The following is a 24,644-nucleotide window of genomic DNA, read 5'->3' on the forward strand; positions in this document are numbered from 1 at the left end:
GAAGAGTTTTAAGAGGGATAAAAAGAGCCATAAAAAGAACCAGCTACTATAGGGGACAACTGAAGGACTACCATAACTGGCTTGTCACACACTCATCTTTGCATTTGTTCATTTGCATGTGTGTACCAACCCAGTTCCTATTTGTATTTTTGTGACAAAGTACTAGCCGGAATCCAGCTACCTTGAATTTAACACTTTTAGTTTTGTTGGGCTGTAACACAAACCATGAACACAAATAACTACTTACTTGTTCTCCTGGTGGTCCAGGTGGACCCAGATAACCTTTAGGACCCTTAAAAAGTAGAATGAAACAAGAACTTTTAGTAAATTTCAACTGAAAAATTGGTAACTAAGAGTAACTAAGCTGCCCTGCTAGCAGCATTAAAAGGCATAAAAACTAAATGCTAAATTAAGAATATGTACGCCAAATGTGAACTATTAGAGAGCAGTCAGTCTAATCAAAATATCATGTTGAGTGTTGAAACAAAGCATGCGGATGAAGTCAGGGGATTACCAGCTTCAGTAGGATTCAACTACTTGGAAACCATGAATCTATGTGTCAGGTTCAAAGAGTTTAACCAACCACCCCACTGGACAGACCCCAAGCAGTGCACTAAACAAGAAGAGCCAACAGTAAAACTAGAAAAAAGAAGGGTAGTTAATCACTTTGATGAAGTAAAGAAAAAAACAGTGGGATGGATTTCCTGTGGGCAGTTTTTGTGTTACTACTTTAAAATTTCCAAAGTCGTAGATAATGCTTTAAACTTGGGTCGGTAACCTTATGCACGTCCTGCATGTCCTGTGTAAACATGAGAAATTATGCAGTTTTGTATCAGTGAAAATAATGGTTTGAGCTTCATGTTTCTGTGGGAAAGTCTGTGGGCAGGCACACTTTTTGGGACTGGCCAAAGGACGTGTGATAAAACAATATATAACAAATCTATTACATGTGACATCTCTGTTTGAGAAATTTGCTCTAAACAGTTTTCTTTCAGTTTGTGCCATCTAGCTTTAACAAGTCTGTGTCCCATTTTACACCAGGACAGTTTATAAAAACATCCACAGCGTGGATACAATTAAAACACAAAAAAATGTTCATTCTGCAGAAAGTGATTAAAGTGGAAACAGTTTAGTGACTCTGGTCCAAAGCCAGCCCTGGGCTACAGCAAAATCCCACATTTAGTTAAGTAAGCACGTTTTCTTTGTAAGCTAAACAGGATTTATTGTTGAGTAAATCAGAGCTATTCTCCTCTTAAGCGCTTTATTTTTGCTTTTGACGTGATTATCAACAACAGATGTTTACAGCGACAAAACACAAGGTCAGGGCCAGGTCAGTGTCTTTTTCGGGGAAGAAAGAGGGTTTCTTGAACAGTATCAATGTCTCTGTCATGTACTTCCGAGGTTGTGACATATGACCTTCACGCCCAATAAAAGTTCCATGCAGGGCTAAAGAGCGTAGGCCAGTAATTTCCTCTGAAAATACCTGATGGGCCGCCGGGAGTGTGCTGGATGTATTAAGTTTAGCTACTGCAAACACTGATGTGGCCTCTTGGGATTCAAGGTTAAGGCCAACTATGTGGAAACCAGATTCAGAATTTCATCAAGAAGCTACCTGTAGATACAGCCATGTGAGGAGCAGGACCACCTACTATAACAGAATAAATCTATTGAGTTCATGGGGTCATGCCAAGAAAAACTCAAACACAACAGCAGCGATGTGTGGCTTTGAGTAAAACTATAAAGCCTAAAAAGAATTTAAGTCTGTCAGTTGATACTTATGTATCAATAATGCTTTTCATTTTACCCGTCACTGCATCTATGAAATTCTCTGTTTTAAAGCATGGCATGACAGTGGATGTCTGGTACCCAAGGCAGTACCATATCACCCCATTAGAACACTTCACTCTTGCACTGCAGGCTTACTTGTTGTTCCTAGAATCCAGCTTCCAGTTTGGATTCGGCAGACAGACACTATCTCTACTTTTAAGATTAGGCTTCAAACTTTCCTTTTTGGTAAAGTATATAGTTAGAGCTGGATCAGGTGACCTTGAATCCTCCCTTAGTTATGCTGCAATAGGTGTAGACTGCTGGGGGATTCCCATGATGCACTGAGCATTTTCTTTTCTGTCATCTTTCTCACTCAACATGTGTTAACAGACCTCTCTGTATTGAATCATACTTGTTATTAATCTCTGTCTCTCTTCCACAGCTTGTCTTTTATCATGTCTTCCTTCTCTCACCCCAACCAGTCGCAGCAGATGGCCCCGCCCCTCCCTGAGCCTGGTTCTGCCCAAGGTTTCTTCCTGTTAAAACGGAGTTTTTCCTTCCCACTGTCGCCAAAGTGCTTGCTCATAGGGGGTCATATCATTGGTGGGTTTTTTCTCTGAATGTATTATTGTAGGGTCTACCTTACAATATAAAGCGCCTTGAGGCGACTGTTGCTGTGATTTGGCGCTATATAAATACAATTGAATTGAATTGAAATGGAATGGAATATTGACTATGCTATTGATCCCACGGTCCAGGGAAAGGTCGTTTTCCTCTTTCAGATCACCTCTGACCTTAAACCTTAAAAGCCAGGTTTAGCTTTGAGCAAAGCAGCACTACGTCCTAACAGTCAGCTTCAAGCTCTGATTGAGACAGAGAGGAAGAAACAGGATCGACCTCACACGATAAGGTAAAGATATAGGAGGGGAAAATGAGCAAGAAAAGATGGACTCATATATTTCTTTTTGTTAGTTTATAATGAAAATATAAAGAAACACAGACTGTAGACGGAGAACTGTGGCAAGCAGCGATGACATGGGCCACACTGATTCACCTCAATACAAAGGATTGAAAGGAAACAGTAAATGGTAAAAGTAAGATAAAAGTTGTGCTCCCAGTGATTTTTTTTTAAAGAATTATAAAACAACAAAATGACATTATACAGTACATAAACATGTACTTTTTCACAGATTGAAAGTCTTTTATGCCCTCATCTCACAAGCAGTTTTATAGAATAAATGTTACCAGTAAGCCTGGAAATCCATTGGGTCCAGGACGACCTGGAGGTCCTCTGTCACCCTAATAAAACAAAGGAAAAAGAAAGCAGTACAACACATGCACAGTCATTATTAAATGCCATAAATGAAATATTGTTTAACTCAATACTAAAGCTTCATAAAATCATTAAACCAATGAATATTTCATGAAAGTGATGCAATATTAGAAAAAGGAAATAGCTTTTCTGGTTAAAATGAGAAATGTGGGCGGCCAGAGCAAGCAAAATAGGCAGTGATTGACCAGTTAGATATAAAATTAGGCATCAGCTAACACCAACGTGAACATGATCGCTCTCCTCACATCTCAGAATAGAGTTCTGGCTCATAAAAAGGATCTTATGTTGCCTGTTCGCGTCCATCCTGTTGTGGCTGTGGCCGGCTAATCCCGCTGTGTGCTACCTCAGCTGCCACTTGTTAAATCTGTTATTTATGTCGCTGTCATGGATCTGACTGAGTCCTGTTGTCAAGAGCTTGGCTTAGAGGGGAGCAGCATTTTTGGTTTAATCCTGTGCTCACTCAGAGAAGACTCAGCTTACACTTGCTTGAGTTCAGTTACGATACTGCACACTTGACTTACACATGCACAAAAAGAGGTAGCAGCGCAAAGTAAACAAGGAAATTACACTGTGATTCATCATTTGGACAGCTGAGTTGTTTCTTGCTAAACATTATTAGTAAGGACTGAAGCATCTGTTTATTAATTCGCCATCAGTTTTACAAGAAAAGCCCACACAGTGAAAATTCAGATTTAATGATATAGAGATCAAAATATTCTTATTTTGATTTTAAAAACCCAAAAAAACAAAATAAAGGTAAGTTGAGCGTGCATATGAGAAATTAACTTGGCTAACAGATTTTAACCAGCATTTTTTCTCATTAAAACACCCCGATTTTTTATAATCACAGTGCATGGTAGTGCAGTGACCTTTCTGTGCGCAATTTGAATGTTTTCTTCTCTTCAGGTGCTTCAGTTTCTTCTCATGGTCCAAAGACATGCATGGGTTATGTTAACAGGCAATCCTACACTGACCGTAGGTGTGAATGTGAGTGTGAATGATTGTCTGTGTCTCTGTGTTAGCCTTGTGCTAGTGTGGAGATGTCCCATGGTTTCCTCCTGGTCTCATCTAGTGAGAGCATGCAGCCAGTTCCTGGCCTCATCTAACCTACATCCAACACAACATCTCTGGGACATTATGTTTTAGTCCATCCAAAGCCGCCATGTTCCACCTCAGACTGTCGGGAGCTCAGTGATGCCCTGATGCAGATCAGGGAGGAGATCCCCAGGAAACCATCCATGTCATTAGGAGCATGAATACCAGCATCCAAGGCCATACAGACTAATGAGTATCATTATGAATTGATGCAATGAGGTTTCTGCAAAATGGACTAGCCTGTTGCAACATTTCTTCACTTTCATGTTCACCAAACTGTCAAGATGCCCATAGATGGACTCTACCCCAGTTCTGCTAACCCTAAATTTGCATCTGGGCAACAAAAAGATTTCCTTGCTATTTCCAAAAATTTTTCCTCAGTGTTTTAAATACTCCCAGCATTCCTTTCTTTTGTTGGCTCAATTTTGAACAGTGTGAAACAACACTCGCAGCTGCACACATCTTTTAAGTCTCATGGAGGTACAAGAGTGATAACAGCACTGCACTACGAATGAACTTGTAAGTAATACTGGACGAACCCTACAGTTTTGGTCTTAACTGAAACTTCACATTAATCTGTTTACCCCAGCGAGGATTTAAAGAGAGCTATGATACTTTCCTATGCAAAGCTCCTTAAACTTGAGGGAAGACGGATATGTTTGGATCTTAATCACTTCAAAAAATGTAGCAGTGCTTCTTAGGAATATTATTATTGTAATCATGTTTGAAGAAGAAAATGAGACAGAAGAGATGATAGACTAAGCAAAGGCCAGCCGTGATGATGTCAGACAAATCCGTGACAATAAAATGACTCAGAAATGCATAAAAAAGGCTTTAAAGTCAATGTAGAATGAATTCATTGGGATAAAGAAAACTATACCCTCAAAGTCATTGTTGCAGTACTTGAAAACGAATTTATGCTGAAAACGCCTCGTAAAATTAAATGAAAAATCTGTTTTTCATCATCATGAATGAAAACTGTTTAGTATTTTGTGACTTGTCACGGGCTTGCTGAATAATCTTTAGTACTCACTCTACTGTATGAACTGTGTCAACATTTTGGGATCATTTCACAACACTGAAAAAAAAAAAAAAATGAATCCCACATCATAAACCAAAAGCTGCCAGTAAGTGAAATGGTGGGGGTGACGACTCGTGAGGTCATGAGACAAACACAGCAAAGAGCAGAGGGACAGAGAGCCGGACACAGAGACCAGTGGCAGATTCCTCACCTTCTCTCCTGGTGGAGCCTGACCTGGAGACAGCCCAGGGTCTCCCTTTGAACCCTAGAACAGAAACAGGGTCACAAGGTCAGAATGTCAGGCACTCAGTACATTTATAATCTATTGCTGACACGCACATCCAGATATTGCCACACCTCAAAAATAGTATACATAAAGATTCTGATTTTGAGAGGTCCAAAAATAAGTATACAGAAAAAAGCATGCATAACATGCAGGCTACAGTGCTTGATTACCTGATTTACACTGTATGTGTATAAAAATGTATGTGAACCCTTAAGATAGCTGTCAGCAAAAGGCTAGGTGGTGGCAACCAGAAAAACAATATTGGGGGTAAAGGAGTGAGTCTGATGCCGAATTTGATGCTCATCTCACATAAAAGACATCTGCAAAGGCTTATAACAAAGAATGACTCATTAGATACATTCTGGGAAATTTAGAAGTAATTTTAGATCCTAAAAACTGAAAATCAGCTGAAGGAAGGAAGGAAGGAAGGAAGGAAGGAAGGAGCTGATTACCGCCTTTTTTCATTGGTCTGCATGCAGCATTTTGTATGGTATGAAAAAGCAAAGCATACCAAATTCATAGCCATCTGGTGTAGGATGACAGTCAGAGGCTTTAACCTTCAGCCGGGTTCATAAGTAATTTGACATCTTGATTGTTTTATTTATAATCTGCTGTAGCAGTGTAAAGAGGCAATTTTCAAAAACTTACACACATATCTGTGTAATAGACAAGCATCACCTGTGAGTCTTTGATGGGTTTAATGAAGACGAAACATACTGTAGCTCTTAGTCTGTTTTACTTAGTTAGTTGGTTATTAAAGTGAAAGAAACAGTTGACTCCAAACAAGCAGCTGGAACAAAGCAGGGATTTCCAGAGAACAGCAATATTGCTCTTTAACAGCCAGAGGTCTCATGCCTTTCCTCCCCAGTATGAAATAGATTTAGGTCAGAACATCTTTTCTGTTGTGATTCAACTAAAAAGTAATATTCTCCAGACAGCCTTAAAGATGCAATGCCAGTAGACTGTCACATAATTTTAGCGCCAATACTTAATCTGACATTCCAACTTGCTGTTGTCAACACTAAAGTGTCCTGGTGAGGAATAGTTAGCCGTTCCTGCAAAGCAGGGGGAACAGCAATACAGTACAACATTTTGCACACTGTAAAAATTATTTGGGTTTGGATACTAAGAAAACGAGTGAGTCAAATATATTTTGTGACAGTTTAATAAATGTGTTTTACATGCATGATGAGCTGAACACACGTGACAGACCCTCTTTTTTAGAGACAAATGTACTGAAATGTGGAGGTGAACAGACAGGCACCAAAATGCTTTCAACTACACAAAGGGAATGTTGCTTCATTCTAACGTCACAATTTTCCATTCTTTGCATTATTTATTTTTATGTCATAGATCACATGTGTGAGTAAGAGGAGGAACTAAATGTAAAAAAAACTGACTGAATTGAACCTGTTTGATTAGATTGTGTGATTATTCCAATGACTGGAAACATACAAACATAAACAACCAGAAATGGGTGTCAGGAAGGCCATTCCAGAAACTTATTGGCGATATCTCTAAAAAACTGCAGATTTTAAGATCAAACAATTGTGCACAAGTAAAACTTCCCAGGGTAGCTCAAGCCCTGCCATGAACTGGAAACTCTTGGAACACCAGTGTCACTGTCCACAGTGAAGTGAGATTTACATCACAATAGACTGAAAGGCGACTGACATCTTCAAGCGTGACTGAAACTTGCTGCTGCCCACATGGAGAAGCTAGATATCTTCCAGAGAAATGTTTTAGGGTCAAATGACACAAACTTTGAGCGATTTGTCCACAGTTGAACGGCCTTCCTACAGCCCTGGTCTCAGCCTTATTGAACATTTGTAGACTGTGCTTAAAAGCAAGTCTGTGCCACAAAACCAACTACTGTAAACAAACTCTACCGAGCCAAGAAACATGGTCAAATATCCAGCCAGGATTATGCCACGAGCTTCTTAATGGCTACAAAAAGCATCTGGTTGATCTGCAACTTGCTAAGGCACATTTAATCCAATAATAATGGGGGTGCCTCTAAATACTTTTTACAGGAAATCCAAAATAAATTCAAACTTTAGCAGCAATTTCTTTTTCCAGACTTTCAAGATTTTGTAGTCATTCCACCCTGGACAAAGAACGGTTAAAAAAAAATAACAAACAAACACTAAAAGCCCCAAATCACCACAACATTCATTCCCACGATCGTTTTATGTAAACTTTTTACCACAACTGCATAAGTACCTGCCTTTTCTAAATCAGTTTGTGAATTCCCTTCTGTACGCATGATATCTTTATTTTAGCCTTCTCTTTGCATAAGTAACCTGTTTAAATGTGACTGGTATTCGTTGTTTGCTAATAATAGACTGATGAGTGCCACATAAATGATGGTTGTGCCACTCATCACAACTTGGTTCAGAAGGAAAAGAAGATCATTTAAACCAGGGGTAGGCAACTCCAGGCCTCGAGTGCCGGTGTCCTGCAGGTTTTAGATGTGTCCATGATCCATCACAGCTGATTTAAAGGGCTAAATGACTCCTCAGCATTTCTGAAGTTCTCCAGAGGCCTGGTAATGAACTAATCATTTGATTCAGGTGTGTTAACCCAGGGTGCGATCTAAAACCTGCAGGACACCGGCACTCGAGGCCTGGAGTTGCCTACCCCTGATTTAAACGTTTTGGTAAATCCCATTTTTTACATTTTTCTTATCCGTCTACACTCACTGCAAATAAAGATTACCTGCCTGTGTTTTTAAGCATCATATTTCCATAGTTTTGACTGACACCCAATGAGGCATACAAAGGCTAAGCGAGTGAGAGAACAGAAATCCTGCCATATCATAAAACCAGTTCCTTCCTGTTTAAAAAACAGTCGGCTGAGCATAAAGTCGACAGCCTGACAGGCTCTTTCAGGTTAAGGGCTTATCTTTATAACATTTCAGATTAGGCTTCAAAAATGTAAGATTGGCTCAGCGTCAGTAACCATATTCCCAGTGTCCTAGAAACAAAACACATTTCAACAAGAGATGTTTTCCAAAACTGAGACAAAGAGGTTCTCAGTCGCTTCCCTGCCTCCGCAAAGGGTTTCAGGGCTGAGAATGACTCACTGACCGGTCACTATGGTATTAGATACTCTTTTGTTTTTCCACATGAGTGTGGGAGTAAACGCTGATAGAACAGAAAGCCGGCAGGTGGCCTGCTGTTGCATAATAGCTGATCAGTGGAATTTAGCCAAATCTCAGCGTCTCAGCAAGGTCAGAGGTGATACAGAATAAATCCACCTCTCTGTGCTGTTTCAACAATCAAGGAAGAAAAACAACATTTGGTAGTCTCATAAATAGAATTCTTCTCTCCGTGTACTAACAAAGTGAAGAGGCATTCGCTTGTCGGAAAGTTTGGCAATCAGCAATGAAGAGGGAAGGGTAGGACAACCACTCGTGCTTCGCTTGACTCCTGTAGCGGGAGTGTTTGTTGATTGATTGCTTGGTCTTGGCAGCCACTCTGTGGGTAGACAGTAAGGAATACAGCCACCACAAACATCTGCATGGCGCTGCCCACATTCTCGCTCAGCCTTACCGATGTTTCTGGTCCTAAGCTGGGGAAAAAGCTTAGCAGTGACGCTTTCTGTTGGATTTCTTCCCCCTTTTTATATGAAATCAGTGCTATGGTTAATGAGCCAGGACTGGCACAATTATGCCCTGTGGTTAAACCCAAGGTAATAACGATCTAAGCTAAGGGTATCATTTAAACAAACAACCGCCTTTGTCTCCTCCTGGTGCACGGTGTCAATATACAGGCCTGCTATTATCATGCTTGCCTACATCTGGCTGTGTTTAATTCCTCTTGCACACTCTCTTCTCTTCAGGGAACAGCATGTCAGTCGCTATAATTGATGCCATTTGCTATATAGTAAAAACTTTAACTACAGAAGAGTAAATTTCCATGAGTTTGCAGGATTTCTCAGATAACTAAGCCACATAGTGACATCACTGCTGATGTGCTTGATTGATTTAATGTTCAAGGACGCAAAGCGCAGACTCTAACAACTGTGTACAACTATCCTTTAAAAACAAACTCTTGACATGCCTCTAACTGAACTAGCCATTATGTCAAGAAACGCTGTGTGTGGCCTTGTCAGGAGAAGACAGCATGAAATCAGGACGCCGCACTGATGAATAGCATGATTAGATTTACTGCCAATAAGAATATAAAAAAATAAAAAAATAAAAAAAATGGCAGGTTGAGTGTATTTATACAGTTTTTCTGTCTTCTCAACGCATTTTATACAATAACCCACATGCACTGATGGTGCATTAAAGCCAATTCCTCGTTTCAGTAGTTTCCTAAAGTACATTTTGAAAAGTCGGCTAAAACAGCAAAATCCGATCACTAAGCTTCCGATTAATTTACACCACACATTATTTCCTTATCCATAGCCACAGCCAATGGATTGAGCACCCCAACTACTAGATCAGTGACGACATGGTTATCAAAACCCACTAATGTGACGAGTCCTTTTCAAACAAACCAGCACTTAGCCATGGGTTTTCCACTTCTTTACAAAACAAGGTGACTAAAAGCATATGGCTAGATCTTTTTAATGAAAGCGTGTGAAAGCAGAGTATAACCGAACAACATCCCTGGCCTGTGTGTTGGGTTCAGTGGTGCCCCTTGTTGCTGTGAGGAGACGTTCTCCACACCCATAGAGAGTGTACTAGCCAGAACTCTGTGTGGTACTCTCACAGAGTGCTGTTTATACATCCCACTCCTTCTCCTATTGGAGAATACCGCTCACCTTGGGTCCAGGTGGTCCAGGCTGTCCTGGTTTTCCATGTGGACCAGGGGGACCCTGGAACAGACACAGGAGAGAAATGTGAAATTGCTGTGCATTGCTGTCAACAGCTCAATTTGAGATGAGTTCAGAATAGTTACGTGTTCCACAGCAATGTAAAATAAAAGTGATGAAACAAGAAAGTTGCACAGAGATATTGCAGTTTCCTCAGAAGTGCACACACCGTTAGATTTAAAAAGGAACAAATAAATCTATCCTATCACATTCGCCCTCAGTGCAAATCAGTAATTCATGGAACCAAACAGTTATGCAACCACATGTGCTTAAAGCTACTATTAAATCCAGTTCTTTGTACTGTTTAACGGCAAAGAAAGACACGGCTCAAAGTGGTCCAACTCAAAAAATGATCTTTAATTTTACATATTCCGGAATATGGAGACTGAGCAGAGAGACAACATCAGCTTCAGTCTGAAAAAGGAGCCGCCAGTCTGATTATTTATATACTTCCTCTACACGTCACGCACAATTTAAGTTTCGATCAAACACTCTACTTAGTTTCACTTTCTGCCTGCAGCTCCTGTGCTCTGCAAAAGCATGCAGTTTCCTGTCAGTACTCTTGGCTCAGACTCTACTCAGAGACGGCCCTTTTAGACTATATTAAAAACAAGTAACAATAAGCACTAACAATATATTTATTTTATGACACTACATGTGCACAGTCAAATGCACACTCGCACATCCACCATAAATGCACTGCATTCCTCCACATCTGTACCCCTGCTGCTTACCAGGCTTTTCTGCACTACAACAAGAGCTAAAAAAAAGAAGCTCCAGCTTTTCAGTGCTGTGCCTAATGTCTTCTGAATGAAAGCGCATACTGTCAACTAAGGTCCACCTTAAAGAACAAATGGAATTAATTTCTCTGATGGCACAAACATTAGATTCTCTTATTGCAACTCAGCAAGACAAAAGCTGCTATGATAATCAGCACCTCTTCCCCCCAGCACAGCTTTGTTATAGGATACAATATCATCTTTCTGCACAAACAGACATGACACTAATATGACATTAGCACTCATATACACCAGAGCTGCCTCTTGCACTTGCAGGCATGATAGTTCACACTAGTTGACAGCACTGACAACAACATCAGCAATGTCTGTAATTCGTTATCCCATGTTGTCATGTCAAGGAGTTCATGTGACGGGGGACGGTTCTGGACCACAAAGTCCATTATCCTGTGCAGAAACAGCAGAGACACAGTTAGAGTGCGCTGCCCTCAGCTTTCCAACATATAATGGTCCAAAGCCTCGTCCTGTTTGGACTTTCGGACTTAGCCTACAGGGTGATAAATATGCTCTGTACCAGCCATGTGTTTTACAATCCTGTAATAGGAGACATGTTTAACTGAATGCCACCTCTTAGGGTCTACAAGCCTGTCTGTCTTTCTTTAAGGATGCTTTTCATGCTGTTAAAATGCAGACTTAAGTTAAAACCTTCCCTTCAAGTGGAATCAGTCATCTGGCGTAACAGCAATGCCAAAACTGAGGCTCAGGCAAAACAGCACCAAGTCCTATGACATAGTTGTGAACCTTGCTCATCTTTTGCTGCAACTAACATCATGCCATCTGACCTAATGCTTCAACATCTTGGGGAACTATAAACTCCTGTATGTGAGTGTTGCATGTTGCCTTTTTGTCACATCTGAAAAACTGTGGCTAATCTTAGAGAGGAAATCATGTACACATAGGCACATAAGTATATCCACAGAGGGCCACTCGCCTAAATAAACTAACATGGTTTTACCCCATTAATAATCAATGCATTGGCGCTGACACTCGGGAGTCATTGCTTGATGTGGTTAAGAAGCAGGTGCTGAAATCTACAAGTAATCAACTTAATTATGCTAAATGTTTTCTTTAAGTGCAGCTGGTATTTCCATTCCATCAGTTAAATTAGCCATGATGATGCGTCTCCGCATGGTCGAGCAAAGACGGGACTGAAGTTATTCTTATTTATGACTTATTTATACCTTCCGTCCGACACTAAAAATAAAACACGCCTTGTTCTGTTTAAAAGATGCCTCCAGGGCCTGTGGCGTGATTGCGGCGTTGCATCATCAGCCTTAGCAGATGTATACAAAGTAGTCTTGAGATCAGAGTGGATTTAATCACACTAACCACAACACTGTCTGTCAGCACTGCTTTCCCGACGGTCGCAGATGTGGTGGTGACTAGCGGAAAAGCACACGAGGAGTGATTTTGCAGAGATTACTCACCCGAGAGCCTCTTTTTCCTGGAGGACCAGGTAAACCAGGGGGACCAGGAGGACCCTAAACCAGAAAGAAACCAGAAATGTGGAAAGGAAGGAGACATAGATAGAGACAGGGAAGAGGGGGGAAGACAGTGCATTAATGGCAAGCAATAACATGTAGTTCACTGTTTAGGTGTATTTGTGTAGGAGCTGCAAAGAAAAGAGTCAAATGTTTGCATCTAAAAGCCCAATCAAGAAAGTCCTGATCAAGTAAAGCAAGTTACATTCTCAGAACACAGACACCGGTGTTCTCCGACTAGACTAATCACCATCCAGTATATGCATAGAGTATACAGGGCTAAACAGCATTGAATTGGCCAAAATGGAAGCGGAACAACAAATCCTGCCTGTGCTTAGAAATCAAGAAGTTAAAGAAGTTAATAAGAAACATAAGCATGTGCATTCAGTTCTAGTTTAAGTAACAAATGTAATTAAGGATATGATATTTTATCATTCAAGGTTTTGTTTTGTTTTGTTTTGTTTTGTTAGAAACTTAGTGAGCTCATACAGTCCAAATGTAGAGCCAGCTTTTTCTTTTATTTATTTATTTGTTTGTTCATTTATTTAAAAAATGTGCTCTTTCAAAATTCTCTTACATCCTGTTTATCAAATGCTTCACATTATAAGCCAAATGTGTGGAAAGGAGTTTTAGAAAATTTAAGTAGAAACCAGAAAATCCAACTTAGGCTGAGGTCTGGGCTTTGACTGGATCATTGAATCACCTTCATTCTTTTTTTCACTTTATGTTGTAGACTTGCTGCTGTGCTTGGCATCATTGTCCTGTTATGACCCAGTCTCAGGCTTTAGCTGTCAAACAGAGTTGACAGTTGACTAGAATACTTTGGCATACAGAGGCCTTCAAGGTCAAATCATTGACTGCAAGGTCCCCAGCATTCACCGTCTCCTCCACCGTGCTGACAGTCCAAAGACTGTCCAAAGGACTTTGTTCCAGGATTCTTCTGGTTTATTCAAACACACCTTTGTGTGTTTGAATAAACACACAAAGCTGTGCTGCCATGTTCGTTTTAGAAATAAGAGACTTTGTCTTAAACAAGCTGTACTTGTTCAGTCCTTTTCGATATATACTATAACCATGAGATTTAACATGCTAACTGGCACCTCTGGTGTCTGAGATGTAGCTCTTGGGTTTTTTGCAGTTTCTCTGAGCATTGCAAGGTCTGGCCATGAGGTGAATTTGCTGGAACATGGGGAAAATTGCGGTCTTGTGTAGTCTTGAAAGCTCTAGACCAGCAGACTGCCAAAACCTCTGCTTTTCTGCTAAAGATGCGCACACTTGCTGATAATCGATCAATCGAGCACATTTCATTATTAGCACCTAGCTGCTACCTTCCATCTATGGAAGGAATAGGGTGTACTTAGTTTTTAACAGGGCTGTGTGCCAGACATATGCACTAAATTCACTCTGTTTAGCTGTGTAGAAAGATTTAAAATGTTTTGGGAAAAGGTCAGAGTCACATGTAAGAAATACTTGTACACCATTTCCTTCTCTCCCCCAAAACAATGTTAATATTCCCAAAACTAGATGATAAGACTGTTTACTGTTCAGTGTTTTTAGGGCACTCTGGAGCATCTCTTGTCAGAGAAGTAGATGGGCAGAGAGGGATACATAAATAAAGAAACAGCTGTTTGTTCCTCCAGACTCCCACATACAGAGACATGGAAAGTGTGAGCACACCACCGCCTTCGCCACAACAACAGGGCCTAAAGAAACGGAGGCACTGATCGACTAAAATGACCGTATTCAAAGGCTTCATCTGTGCTGCCAAGATAGGGGTCAAATATTCAACAGTGTCCAGTGAAAAGGTCAATTTTCTTGAAAGTTGAAGGGCAAAATGAATCTTCTTTTGAAGAACTCTTTTTAACTGCTGCACTGCGTGCGATAAAGTTGAGTTGATTCACACAAACCAATGTACGTTGTTTACACACAGCAACTTACTTTCAAAGGGGAAGGAGGAAATAAATGAGTGAATTTCACTCCAGTCCTGTATTTTATTTTTTTAATTGGCTGTATTTCAGTGAAAACAATTTTTTATGTGTATGTGTTTGTTATAGTTTATGCAAGTCTTTTGTTTACACTGCTGTCTTTCTTGGCCAGGACACTCTTTGAGATTCTGATTTTCTTTTATAAGAGTCATTTTTCCTGAATAAATAAAGTTATAATAAATTAATAAATAAAATAAATGAAGATTTGGTGAGATTCCTTTATTGTCCTGAGACTCGAGTTCTTGTTTTGGGATTGTTTTTTTTTTAAAATTTCTAAGAGCTATTTGGGATAAGCTGGACCTGATAAATACAAAAACCAAGCATGAGCTTTGATTTCAACTTTCATATATTTCAATATTAACACATGGAATAGCTAAGGCAAAAAAAAAAAAAAAAAAAAAAAAAAAATGTATAAAGAGACATTGGACACAACCAGTGACCTGTTCAGGCCAATCAAACACATGAAAGCAGAACAGTATAACAGCATTTCAGTGTTTTACATTGCAATACCGTATAACCATAAAGACACCAAATATCAATATCTTACACACGCAACAAATATAAAGTGTACATTTTATCAGACCACCAGATGGTGCTGTTGAGTGCTGTTTTTCTAGAAAGGTCAGCCGGTGATGATCAGCATGTGGGGCCAAGTTAGCAAACCAGAGATGTGGGCAGAAAGAAATTATAAAAGCACGTTGCCTTTTAAACATATACTGTAGGCGCACTGGATTATAAGGCGCATTACGCAAAACAAAACAGTCAGATAAGTCAAATTTTACTCAACTCATTCTTCTTGCTTCCTCCACATCCGCACCATTGTTTCATTAATGTTGAATTCTCTCGCAGCTGCTCTATTCCCAAGTTGTTGCAGTATATTAATGACTAACCTCGTATTGTGGATGGATTATCTTAGTTGTTCTCCCGACTGAAGTTTGGTCCGTTTACAGCATCCTGCCATGCGATTGCATTTGTCTCTAACCATTGGGAACCTTCATGTTAATTTTTATCGAGTGGAAAAACGTTAGCGTTCATCCTCCAGCTTCACTGTGTTTATGTTATGCTAACATAGCTGTGTCGCTAGCGATCACGTAGCTCATCATTATATACCAGCTAGTCCAACTTCAGTAACCCTACAAACGTCACTGTTGTTTCGTTTTCTGTCTTCATTTATGTCTGAAGTGACAGCAGAGCTGTACGTTAAATATTTTTCACAAATCTCTCAGTCAGAACATGCTATATCATGTTTAGGTGGAAACTAGCGAGCTAACTTCCTGCTAACTTCTAACTCTGTTAAGTTTAATAAATTCTGTTTTCATTTCATGACAGAATTTAGACAGTTTTTAACTCTCAGTGATGCCGCAGTGTTCATTTGACTTTGGGACCTGAGTTTGACCCGGGTTACTCCACGAGGCTCCTGACTATGGTAGCCGTAATGCTCCAACAATCCATCAAGCTTCATAGCTTACCAAAGTCATACTAAAACATTTTTTGACAGATTTTTGAGCGCCATGTACCACATAAGACTGGTTTGGGGTCAGTAAGCATAACCAGAATTCATACATAAGGCGTACCGGATTATAAGGCACGCTGTCGATTTTTGAGAAAATTAAAAGGATTTTAAGTGCGCCTTATAGTCCGAAAAATACAGTAAAGGTTTTTTGTTGATTTTTTGTTTTTTAGCAAAGCCCGGACCAAGGACGTTCGTATGGAAGTAAAATATTCTGGGAATACTAGAATAAAAAGGTTTGCCTATGACCTTAAGATGATGTTGCATGAGATAAAGGAGTAGCAAAACTGACAGTGATTTAGCTCAGCCAAAGTCCAGCCAACCCCGTGGCCCACTTAACTGAACAAAGCTACATCCTAATTCAGAACGAGCTACAAAAACAATGCAATCCATAGCCTACTCCATGCGCAACTACCCACATCCATACGTGTTGCAGAAAGCAGGGGCCTTTGTTACGTGCTCATGACACCCAACCTCTACAGAGAAGTGAAGTGTAAAGCTGATGAAAGTCCGAGTATAGTAGTCAAGACAACATTAACTTCCGACATGTGCTGTGGAGTTCCATGTTACTATATTAGCTCATTGTCTCACAGAGGACTGGCAATCACAGTCTCATTTTCAAATGACCTCTAACAGCAGAGTAGTCCAAACTTGCACAACTCCAACTGAAATAACTGCAAACTCCTAATATTCTCAAAGTGCTTTTATTGTCAGTGAAAAACTTGGTTTCCTTCTGAAACTTCAGAGAACGCTAAAAATGATAATCTCCCATCACTCCTCAGAGCTTGGGCATGACTTTTGCAGTGGGGTCAACCTACTCATAATGTTGTGTCATTAAATTGGGCCAATATTGAAGCAGTGAGTCATTTTAAATTGGGGTTTTTTTTTGTCACTGTGAGTAAAAGAAATCATATACATCATATTATAGACAAAGGGGAAAGTAAGACATGCTTTCTTCTGCTGCTTCTTTGCTTGTTTTGAATTTTCTTAATGAAAAAAAGTGCAAAAATGCTAAAGCACAAATTAAATGGAGTGCAGGAGGCCACCTGTACTCGTCCAGTTATGTGGCTGAAAAACTGTGAAATACTTCCCTTGAGGAAACAGGCCAGCTTGTCTTCAAGTTCAAACAAAGAGCTAGCCACTGACCTTCAGCTGACCCAGCATTCAAAACATGCCTGCATCTAAGCGGTCAGAGTAGCCAAGACACACAAACTGTCAAAGATAACAGCACCGAAGGACAAACATTGTGGCTAATTAAACATTTTTGCCAAAATACGATCCGCTGGAAAAAGCCCTGTGGCTTAAACTGTGTCATGTTCACAATGCTCGATTATGCCTCGAAAAATGATTTTCCCATAGAACTAAAGTCCATCTTTAATTCTGTTTTAAGGCAATTTTAGTTTCTCTCCAAGAAAAGAGCCTGTCCGTGACAGGACACTGGAAGCACATCTCAAGTCATGAGACAATGTTAACCATGTTAGAAGATTCTCCCTTGGGTACGAGAGTCATAACATTTGGTTAATGTTTGGTCTCCTGAAAGGAAACAAGGGTAGGAGAGCGCGAAGATGATATGGACAAAATATGTTTCCCTCCAAACATTATTGAGAAAGAAGTATAGCAGCATGGGAGTGTGATTTTGACAAAATACCGCAGTATAGCTCAATTAGGCTCTGGGACATGTAGATAAATTGAAACAACGATGCTGGATAAGATGTGTCTCTCCCTAAAGGTCTGCAGGCGCTGTAAGTACGGAAAGATGAATCCAGGCATTCTGCATCATTATACACTCACATGTTTATACCGAGCACCAAGAATGCCTAACACATCTCACACATGGAAACATAAGCCACACTCATGAACTACAAGTGTGTCCAGAGCCACTAGCTTACATCATGGCCTGGATCAAGTGCTTTTTTTTTTTCTTCTTCTTCTTTTGTTTTTAAATCCAGGGGTATAGCTCCAGTCCTCCAAAGATTTATCCTCTGACATAAGAGCAAAAATGCCTAGCAGTACTTAACAACTTGTAGATACAGGGGAAAAAAAAGCACACTGCTTGGACATGCCATCACCTTTAAATCACTACATTTCACTGCCAAAACATTTTGCATGTCTCCTGAGTGTAATCAAGCCACACTGTGGCTCACTCAGAATTTGACTCTAAAATATACATAGCAATGCACTGGTTTGCACATCAGTGCTCTCTATAAGCTCTAATTCTCTGCTTGTGATTCATAAATTCAGTCACTTACCGGAGGACCAGGCTCTCCTTTGGGGCCATGTAAACCATCTTGGTAGTCATAGAACAACTCTGGCTCCTCGTATCCATAATCATACTCTCCCATGTCTACGTCATCATAGCTGCCATCCAAATCATGCTGCTCTGAGGTGTCCACCTGATTCTCCCTGTACAAAGTAGTGCTATTGGCTCTCAGATGAGTCTCTGGGAAATTTTGGCTTGTGGAGCCAGAGTCCCTAGAGCTTGTGATGGAGTTGTTCCTGAGTTCTTCCTTTAGTTGGCTCTGTCTGACCAGGGAAACAACACCTGTAGTGGCATCCGGACTTGGCTGTTTTCTGGAATTTCTCTCTTCTTCTGTGCTGTTTTCAGAGTGTTCAGTGTCCTCCTGGGGCGTAGTGTCTTTAGCCAACACATTTTTGGTAGTGGTGGTTGTTGTGCTATAGGCAAAACCCAGAGCTGCTTGACTACTTGGCGTAGTTACGGTGGGGCTATAAAGCTGGAGTGACGATGTGGCAGAGTGGGATAATGGTTTCAATGTGGAAATGTTTTCTTGGTCCCCCAGATGAGGTCGTATTGGTGGGCTCAGAGTTGAATGTTGCGTGACCAAACGATCTGGGGATAGTTTAATGGCTGCTGTAGATCCGACGGGTGTATTTTGAGTAGCTTCTACTCCAAGAAGAGACTTTGTCAAATGGCTAGAAGGGGGGTCATTCACCACAATATCCGAATCAGAATGTGGGAAATGTAATCGGTAAGTGTCGGCCAGCCGGCACTGTTTTTTAAGATATTTGCAGTAGTGCGCGGCAGCTTGGGCTGAGGGATAGATATCCAGTTGGCAGACTTGACCACTAAATGGTGCCGCCTTGGAGTTCATCCTTCCCAGAGTGAAGACACCCCCAGATTCCCCCAGTGTTTGAGATCTCCCCAGGGTTTGCTCCCACTGTTGCACCCCTCCACAATTCGCATAGAAGGACACTGAACGTGCACGAACCCCAACAGCAAAAGGGTGCAGGCGCCCATCCTGCCAGTTGTAGTTGAAGTAGATGGAGGCTTTCTCTCCAGTATAAACCACCACTCTGCGTGGCAGCAACTGAATGCCAAAACGCAACCGGTCCCTCCCGTCCTTGATACTAAAAAGAAATGCATTGTTTGCTCGCCAGGAGCTTAGGCTAACTATAACGGAGAACTCTTCGCCAAACTCTGAAGGGAATAGATTGGGCACTGGCGCCTCATAGAGGGAGTTTGAGTCGAGCAACACCCCATATCCAGAAAAGGGGCCATCGAAAGGTGAGGGAACATTTGCATAAGTGGGAGGCTGTGAGCTTGTCCTTTCGTAGGTATCGTCTGTGTGGCTTTGAGTTGTAAGCCCCAATCGATAAAGGATATCCACTCCTAAAGGACAGAGACAGAAATATTTATAAGATTAATATGCTGAGAATGAATTGCACAATTTTATGAAAATGTACAAATCGCAAAAATGTTTCAAAACAGTTTTAATACATTCAATTGTAGTTCAGTCAAAGCTGGCGGTCCAACACCAGGTTACATTGACATTTCAACTTAAATTCCTAATAAAAACCTTGTTTATTTCAAGAATTAAAACTGAAAAAAAAAACCTGCTGAGAATATATCTCTGATACAAGAAGAGTGGGGAGTTAACTTATTCAGCAGGTACTAAAAGCCTGCATTTTTACTTGCATCGAACTATTTTATCGGTAGGACTTTTGCTGATCTATTGGCATCGGCATTTACAGAGCTTAAAAAAAAAAAAAAAAAAAAAAAAAATGTCATGTGACGCTAATAAAAAACTGAATTCACATTTTTATACCCAAATTTTAGCCAGCAGTCTGGACTTAATTGAGCATAACATTCCACCGCTAAAGTTAATTTTTCTGTTCTGGAATACAACTTAATAACTTTCACTTCGCATCCTGATGATTAAGTAACACTTTGCTTTAGTACTTTTTTCTGGTTTTTTTGTAAAACTGTAAATTTGGAAGTTCATGGATAACAATTATATTTTAGCATTAAAAACACATTTTCAAGCTTGCAGTAGACAAACCATTACATAAAAAACATAAAGGAATTACCAAAACTTTTAATATAGGGCAGCTGTGGCATAACCCTTAAATTGGATGGCGGGCTAAAAGTAAAGAAAAAACAGGATGATGAGTCTTTAACCACGTTATCAGTGCTGATTTAGTGTAATCTGACCACCAGAGGGCATTCTGCAACGTCCCTGTTGGTAGCTGATCTGAGCAGAGTTGGGCAGAGCGTGCACGAATAAAAGTTAACTTAACAAATGTTAATAAAACCTTTTTATGCTTTGTGTGTCAGTACAAAAAGGGAAAAAATGCTATTGGCCAGTATATCAAAAATCAGATTTATTATATCATCAAATATCGGTATCAGTTTTAAGTCCTATATCAGCCAGCCTCTCTTTTTTATATATTATTCCTTTCAAAACTATTTAAGAATGCAAACCTTGATAGTTCTCTCTTTTAATAATACTGAGAAAAATATTTGCATTTACAGATTCACAAATAAAAATGAAATGATGAAAATCTTCTATAGATGCCTAAACATGTTGCTCATGGACAAAAGATTTTAATTCGATGGCATTAAATATGAAATAATTACAAAACTGTTTTGTTTTTTTTTGACCAAATAATCATGCTAAAACACAAGGAGTGACATCAGGAGTGAAAAGAAGGGACTGGAGAAGAAGTGCTTATCACATCATTGGAAGTGTCCCAGCATCCAGAGCCTGCAGCAGCGGAACTAACAGATGCTTTTGGGGTCATTTGATCCAGCCCTAACTAGAGATACTGCCTGTACTGAACCCAAACTGGGACCGGACAAGAGTTATTTTCTTTTTGAAGTTAAATGACTAAGAAAAGTTAGTGAGCCATTAGGGCCATGTAACAATGTCAGCATGATGCCAATGATCCAATCCATGTTTTTCAAGCAACAGAAATGCAGCTGTAGCCCAGATGAGAAGCAGGGGCAAGATAAGCATGTAAGCAGAATACAGGAAACTCCTCCTCCTTTTTGAACTTGCATACAGAGCACATTCTGTCGAGCTTTGCATTCAAAAAACACAGCAAACTGGCGATGATACATGTCAGTACATGATTGTGATTAAAGGATGCTGCACACATAATTCAACTTTAAATATCAACTGAATTACAAATGATGGCCTCACTTATTTGTGTACATGCAAGAGAAAGCATGGAGGTATCCGTTAGTGCACTGGCAGACGAAGACAGCAGTCACACAGAAGCGTTTGTTCAGTGTTTAGATCTCAGCAGCAGTTTGACAAACTACGTTCCACTGAAGAAACGACTCTACCGTATTTGGGAATACCAGCTTGATAGATGGGCCAGTTAATGTAGAATTACTGTGAGTGGAAACAAAAAACAAACTAAACCAGTGTCCACATATTATAGTATTGTCTTCTTAAAGTGTTATAAGTTTCTTTTAGTCTGAAAAATAGAACTGAAGAGTGGGGTCTGTGCTTGTTGCTACTCGGCATATAGAAAAGGCATCAGAATCAATTTCCTGAGAGAAAAAGTGGGATCAGTACACGCCTGGAGACACAGACATAAAGTACATCCTTCAGAACATTCTGTATACCCTTAATAACTCCATGCTCTATGCTCTTGCTATCAAAAAGACTTCGGTGAAGAGTTAGAAGAGTTAGAAAAATACGAAAATCCTGAACTGAGCATTTGACCTCTAGAGGTGTGAATATGTAGATGCAGGGAAATAATGATCTTTTTAATGTTTGAACTTTGCCCATAATGTTGTAGTCAGGTTAAAAAAAAGTGCACCCTCTTTCAACACTAAGGTTTAAGATATAATAAAAATTTGATAGTTCTTAGCAGGTATTGGAAAAGCAATAAAACATGATATATTACACCACGTTATTATTCATGTAACAAAAACTGAGCCAGCATGCTGAAGTAAGTACACTGCTTCCATAGGAACTGAGAGGGTTAATAGCAGCTAATCAGATGCAGTTGATGATCTGAACAGCAACAAGTGTGAGTACCTCTGTGAAAAGCAGATGTTTTGGCACTTTGTAGGTCTTTAGCATTCAGGTGTGTTAACACATTGCCAAGGAGGAACGACATCAGAAATGATCTTAAATGAGCAATAGTCAGTGCACCAGTTTAGCTAAGTGCGTGAGCATCCATATGCTGCATGGCCAGAAAGCAGCAGGTTTGAGTCGGCCCTTTGCCGCATGTCTTCCCCTCTCTCTCTTCCTGAGTTCATCTGTATTTATTATCCAATAGAGGCAAAAAGCCAAACATTTTAAAAATATGTCAGTAATTGTTGCTGCGCATCATTCTGGGAAGGGTCTTGAGGTAATTTTCAAACAAATGTGTGGAATCCATCTTCCCAGGAGTGGATAAATACTCCTGGAGGTCAGTCTGTGCAATGCACAGAGACACTATATAGACCTCGGTTAGTGTGTTAAATTTTACAGTTTATGACAATACAATTAGAAAAAGACTGAAGAAATATGGCTCGCTTGGAATGGTTTCAAGGAGAAAATGTCTTCCCGTTAAAAACCAAAGTTTCATCTGAACAAAACGCAAGACTTCTGGACCAATGTCTTTTGGCCTTAACGCACAGTACCACATTTGGTGTGAATCAAACACAGCATATCAGCACAAACTTGTGTAAGGGTGATGATTTGGGCTTAATTTACCAAAACTAAACAAGAACGTTCAGGAACCTCGATTTCCATGAAGTTCTTGTCTTGTTCTTTTAGTCAACCATGAACTCTAGAGCCCAATGCAGGCCAACTGCCTAACAACCCAATATTGCCTCACACTATGTCGTGCAACAGAATAAAGGCAGAGCAACAAATCTACTACAGAATGGCTGAAAAAGAAAAAAAAAAAAAAATCAATGTTATGATGGGACCATAAAAGAGAATAAACAAGGAACTGAAGCAACATTGTAAACAAGGTCGGGCCAATGTTCCTCCACACTGATATGAGACTGAGCTCCTGAATCACAGGGTGCACTTAATTTTTAATTTTGTTTCATATACATGTGCTGTCGTTTATCTCAGCTTGTATTTACCTCATTCTAAGAAGCAGATGAAACCCATTTCTGTCATACTGTTTGGATGCCAGAGCAGAGGTAAAGAAAAGAAGACTACAGAGATAAAGACAACGTGCTTTCACAGCATTTTTAGTCATGCAGCTCTGATAGGAGGAGTATCTGTCTGCAGAAGATCTGAGCGCTCACTGTGATGTCCTCCACATTCACTGCCTGAGGTAACGTCAGACGAGATCCCAATTAATCTGTCTCATACGTTAAGACAAGGTGCTCTTGCGCTGTCTGTTCATTCCTCCTCCCCTCATTATGATGGATTGATTCTACTTGGAGCGGGCCATCACGTATCACCCGTGATACGTGGGGACATGGCGTTGCATGATGGCATAAGGGGAGGGACACTGCAAGAGGCAGTAGACAAGGCACATAAACAGTCTATGTGAGGACTAATCATGAGGTCAGCCTTAGATAAGACAATACTGCAATAGTGGAACAGACCCCAGGATTTGACATATTTTTATATTATTGCTTCAGTGCCTAATTCAACAAGACTTTACTCTTTCAAGAAAGTCAGAATCCGGGTGAGAGATGAGATTATAGTTAAAAGATCCCAAATCAATGTAGATCCACTGATAGAGCAGAGCCCAGCAAAAATAACAACTCTATCTATGATCACCTTCTAACTTCAGCTCTTCTCACCTCCAATTCTTCTCATCATTGTTGCTCTGTTTAAAAATAAAGATGAATATCACTTCACCCCCAACACCTGACCAGGTGAGGCACAGCTGCCAAAACATGCCAAGCTAAGATTTCCTCTTCCCATTGTATGTGCATTTCTGCCATGTACTTTACATTATGGGTGTATTTAGTATTTTCATTGATGGACCATAGAGATGCGAGCACTGAGTCAGAAATGTAGCAGGAGGGGAAAAAACAGAGAGGGAGGAAACAAAGGTACAACGGTTATTTATGCTGCTTTTAAATGCATGCCGTGGCCCTGAGAGCAAGAGCGGGCATGTTAAGGAAGAAGGTTAAACGTGATCAGAAGAGCAGCTAAAGAGGAATTCCTGTGTGCACTTGCTGTTCCTATATGTACTGTATGTGCTCCAAGATAAAAGCAGAAATAGGGTGTGATGTGGTTGAGCTGTATTATGAACAAGGCATCGTAAACATTAGAGGAGTTCTGTAGGAACCGTTCTGAAGGATCCCAGTTAACGAGTTCTTTAGGATCCCTAA

At 40.2% G+C, this 24,644-nt stretch overlaps 1 protein-coding gene across 1 annotated transcript in view; it reads right to left on the reverse strand.

Annotated features, from left to right (window-relative positions):
• LOC120733374 (collagen alpha-1(XXIV) chain-like) overlaps positions 1 to 24,644 on the reverse strand; it is an 85,559-nt gene that overhangs the window by 52,000 nt on the left and 8,915 nt on the right. Inside the window, exons 3-8 of the mRNA XM_040031485.1 lie at positions 18,349 to 19,727; positions 12,551 to 12,604; positions 10,276 to 10,329; positions 5,428 to 5,481; positions 3,013 to 3,066; positions 248 to 292 (exon numbers count right to left, since the gene is read on the reverse strand). Coding sequence (XP_039887419.1) covers positions 248 to 292; positions 3,013 to 3,066; positions 5,428 to 5,481; positions 10,276 to 10,329; positions 12,551 to 12,604; positions 18,349 to 19,727 — 1,640 coding nt within the window. The remainder of the gene's footprint in view (positions 1 to 247; positions 293 to 3,012; positions 3,067 to 5,427; positions 5,482 to 10,275; positions 10,330 to 12,550; positions 12,605 to 18,348; positions 19,728 to 24,644) is intronic.

This window comes from Simochromis diagramma, unplaced genomic scaffold, assembly GCF_900408965.1.
Source record: "Simochromis diagramma unplaced genomic scaffold, fSimDia1.1 OVJJ01000284.1, whole genome shotgun sequence".
Taxonomy (NCBI): domain Eukaryota; kingdom Metazoa; phylum Chordata; class Actinopteri; order Cichliformes; family Cichlidae; genus Simochromis; species Simochromis diagramma.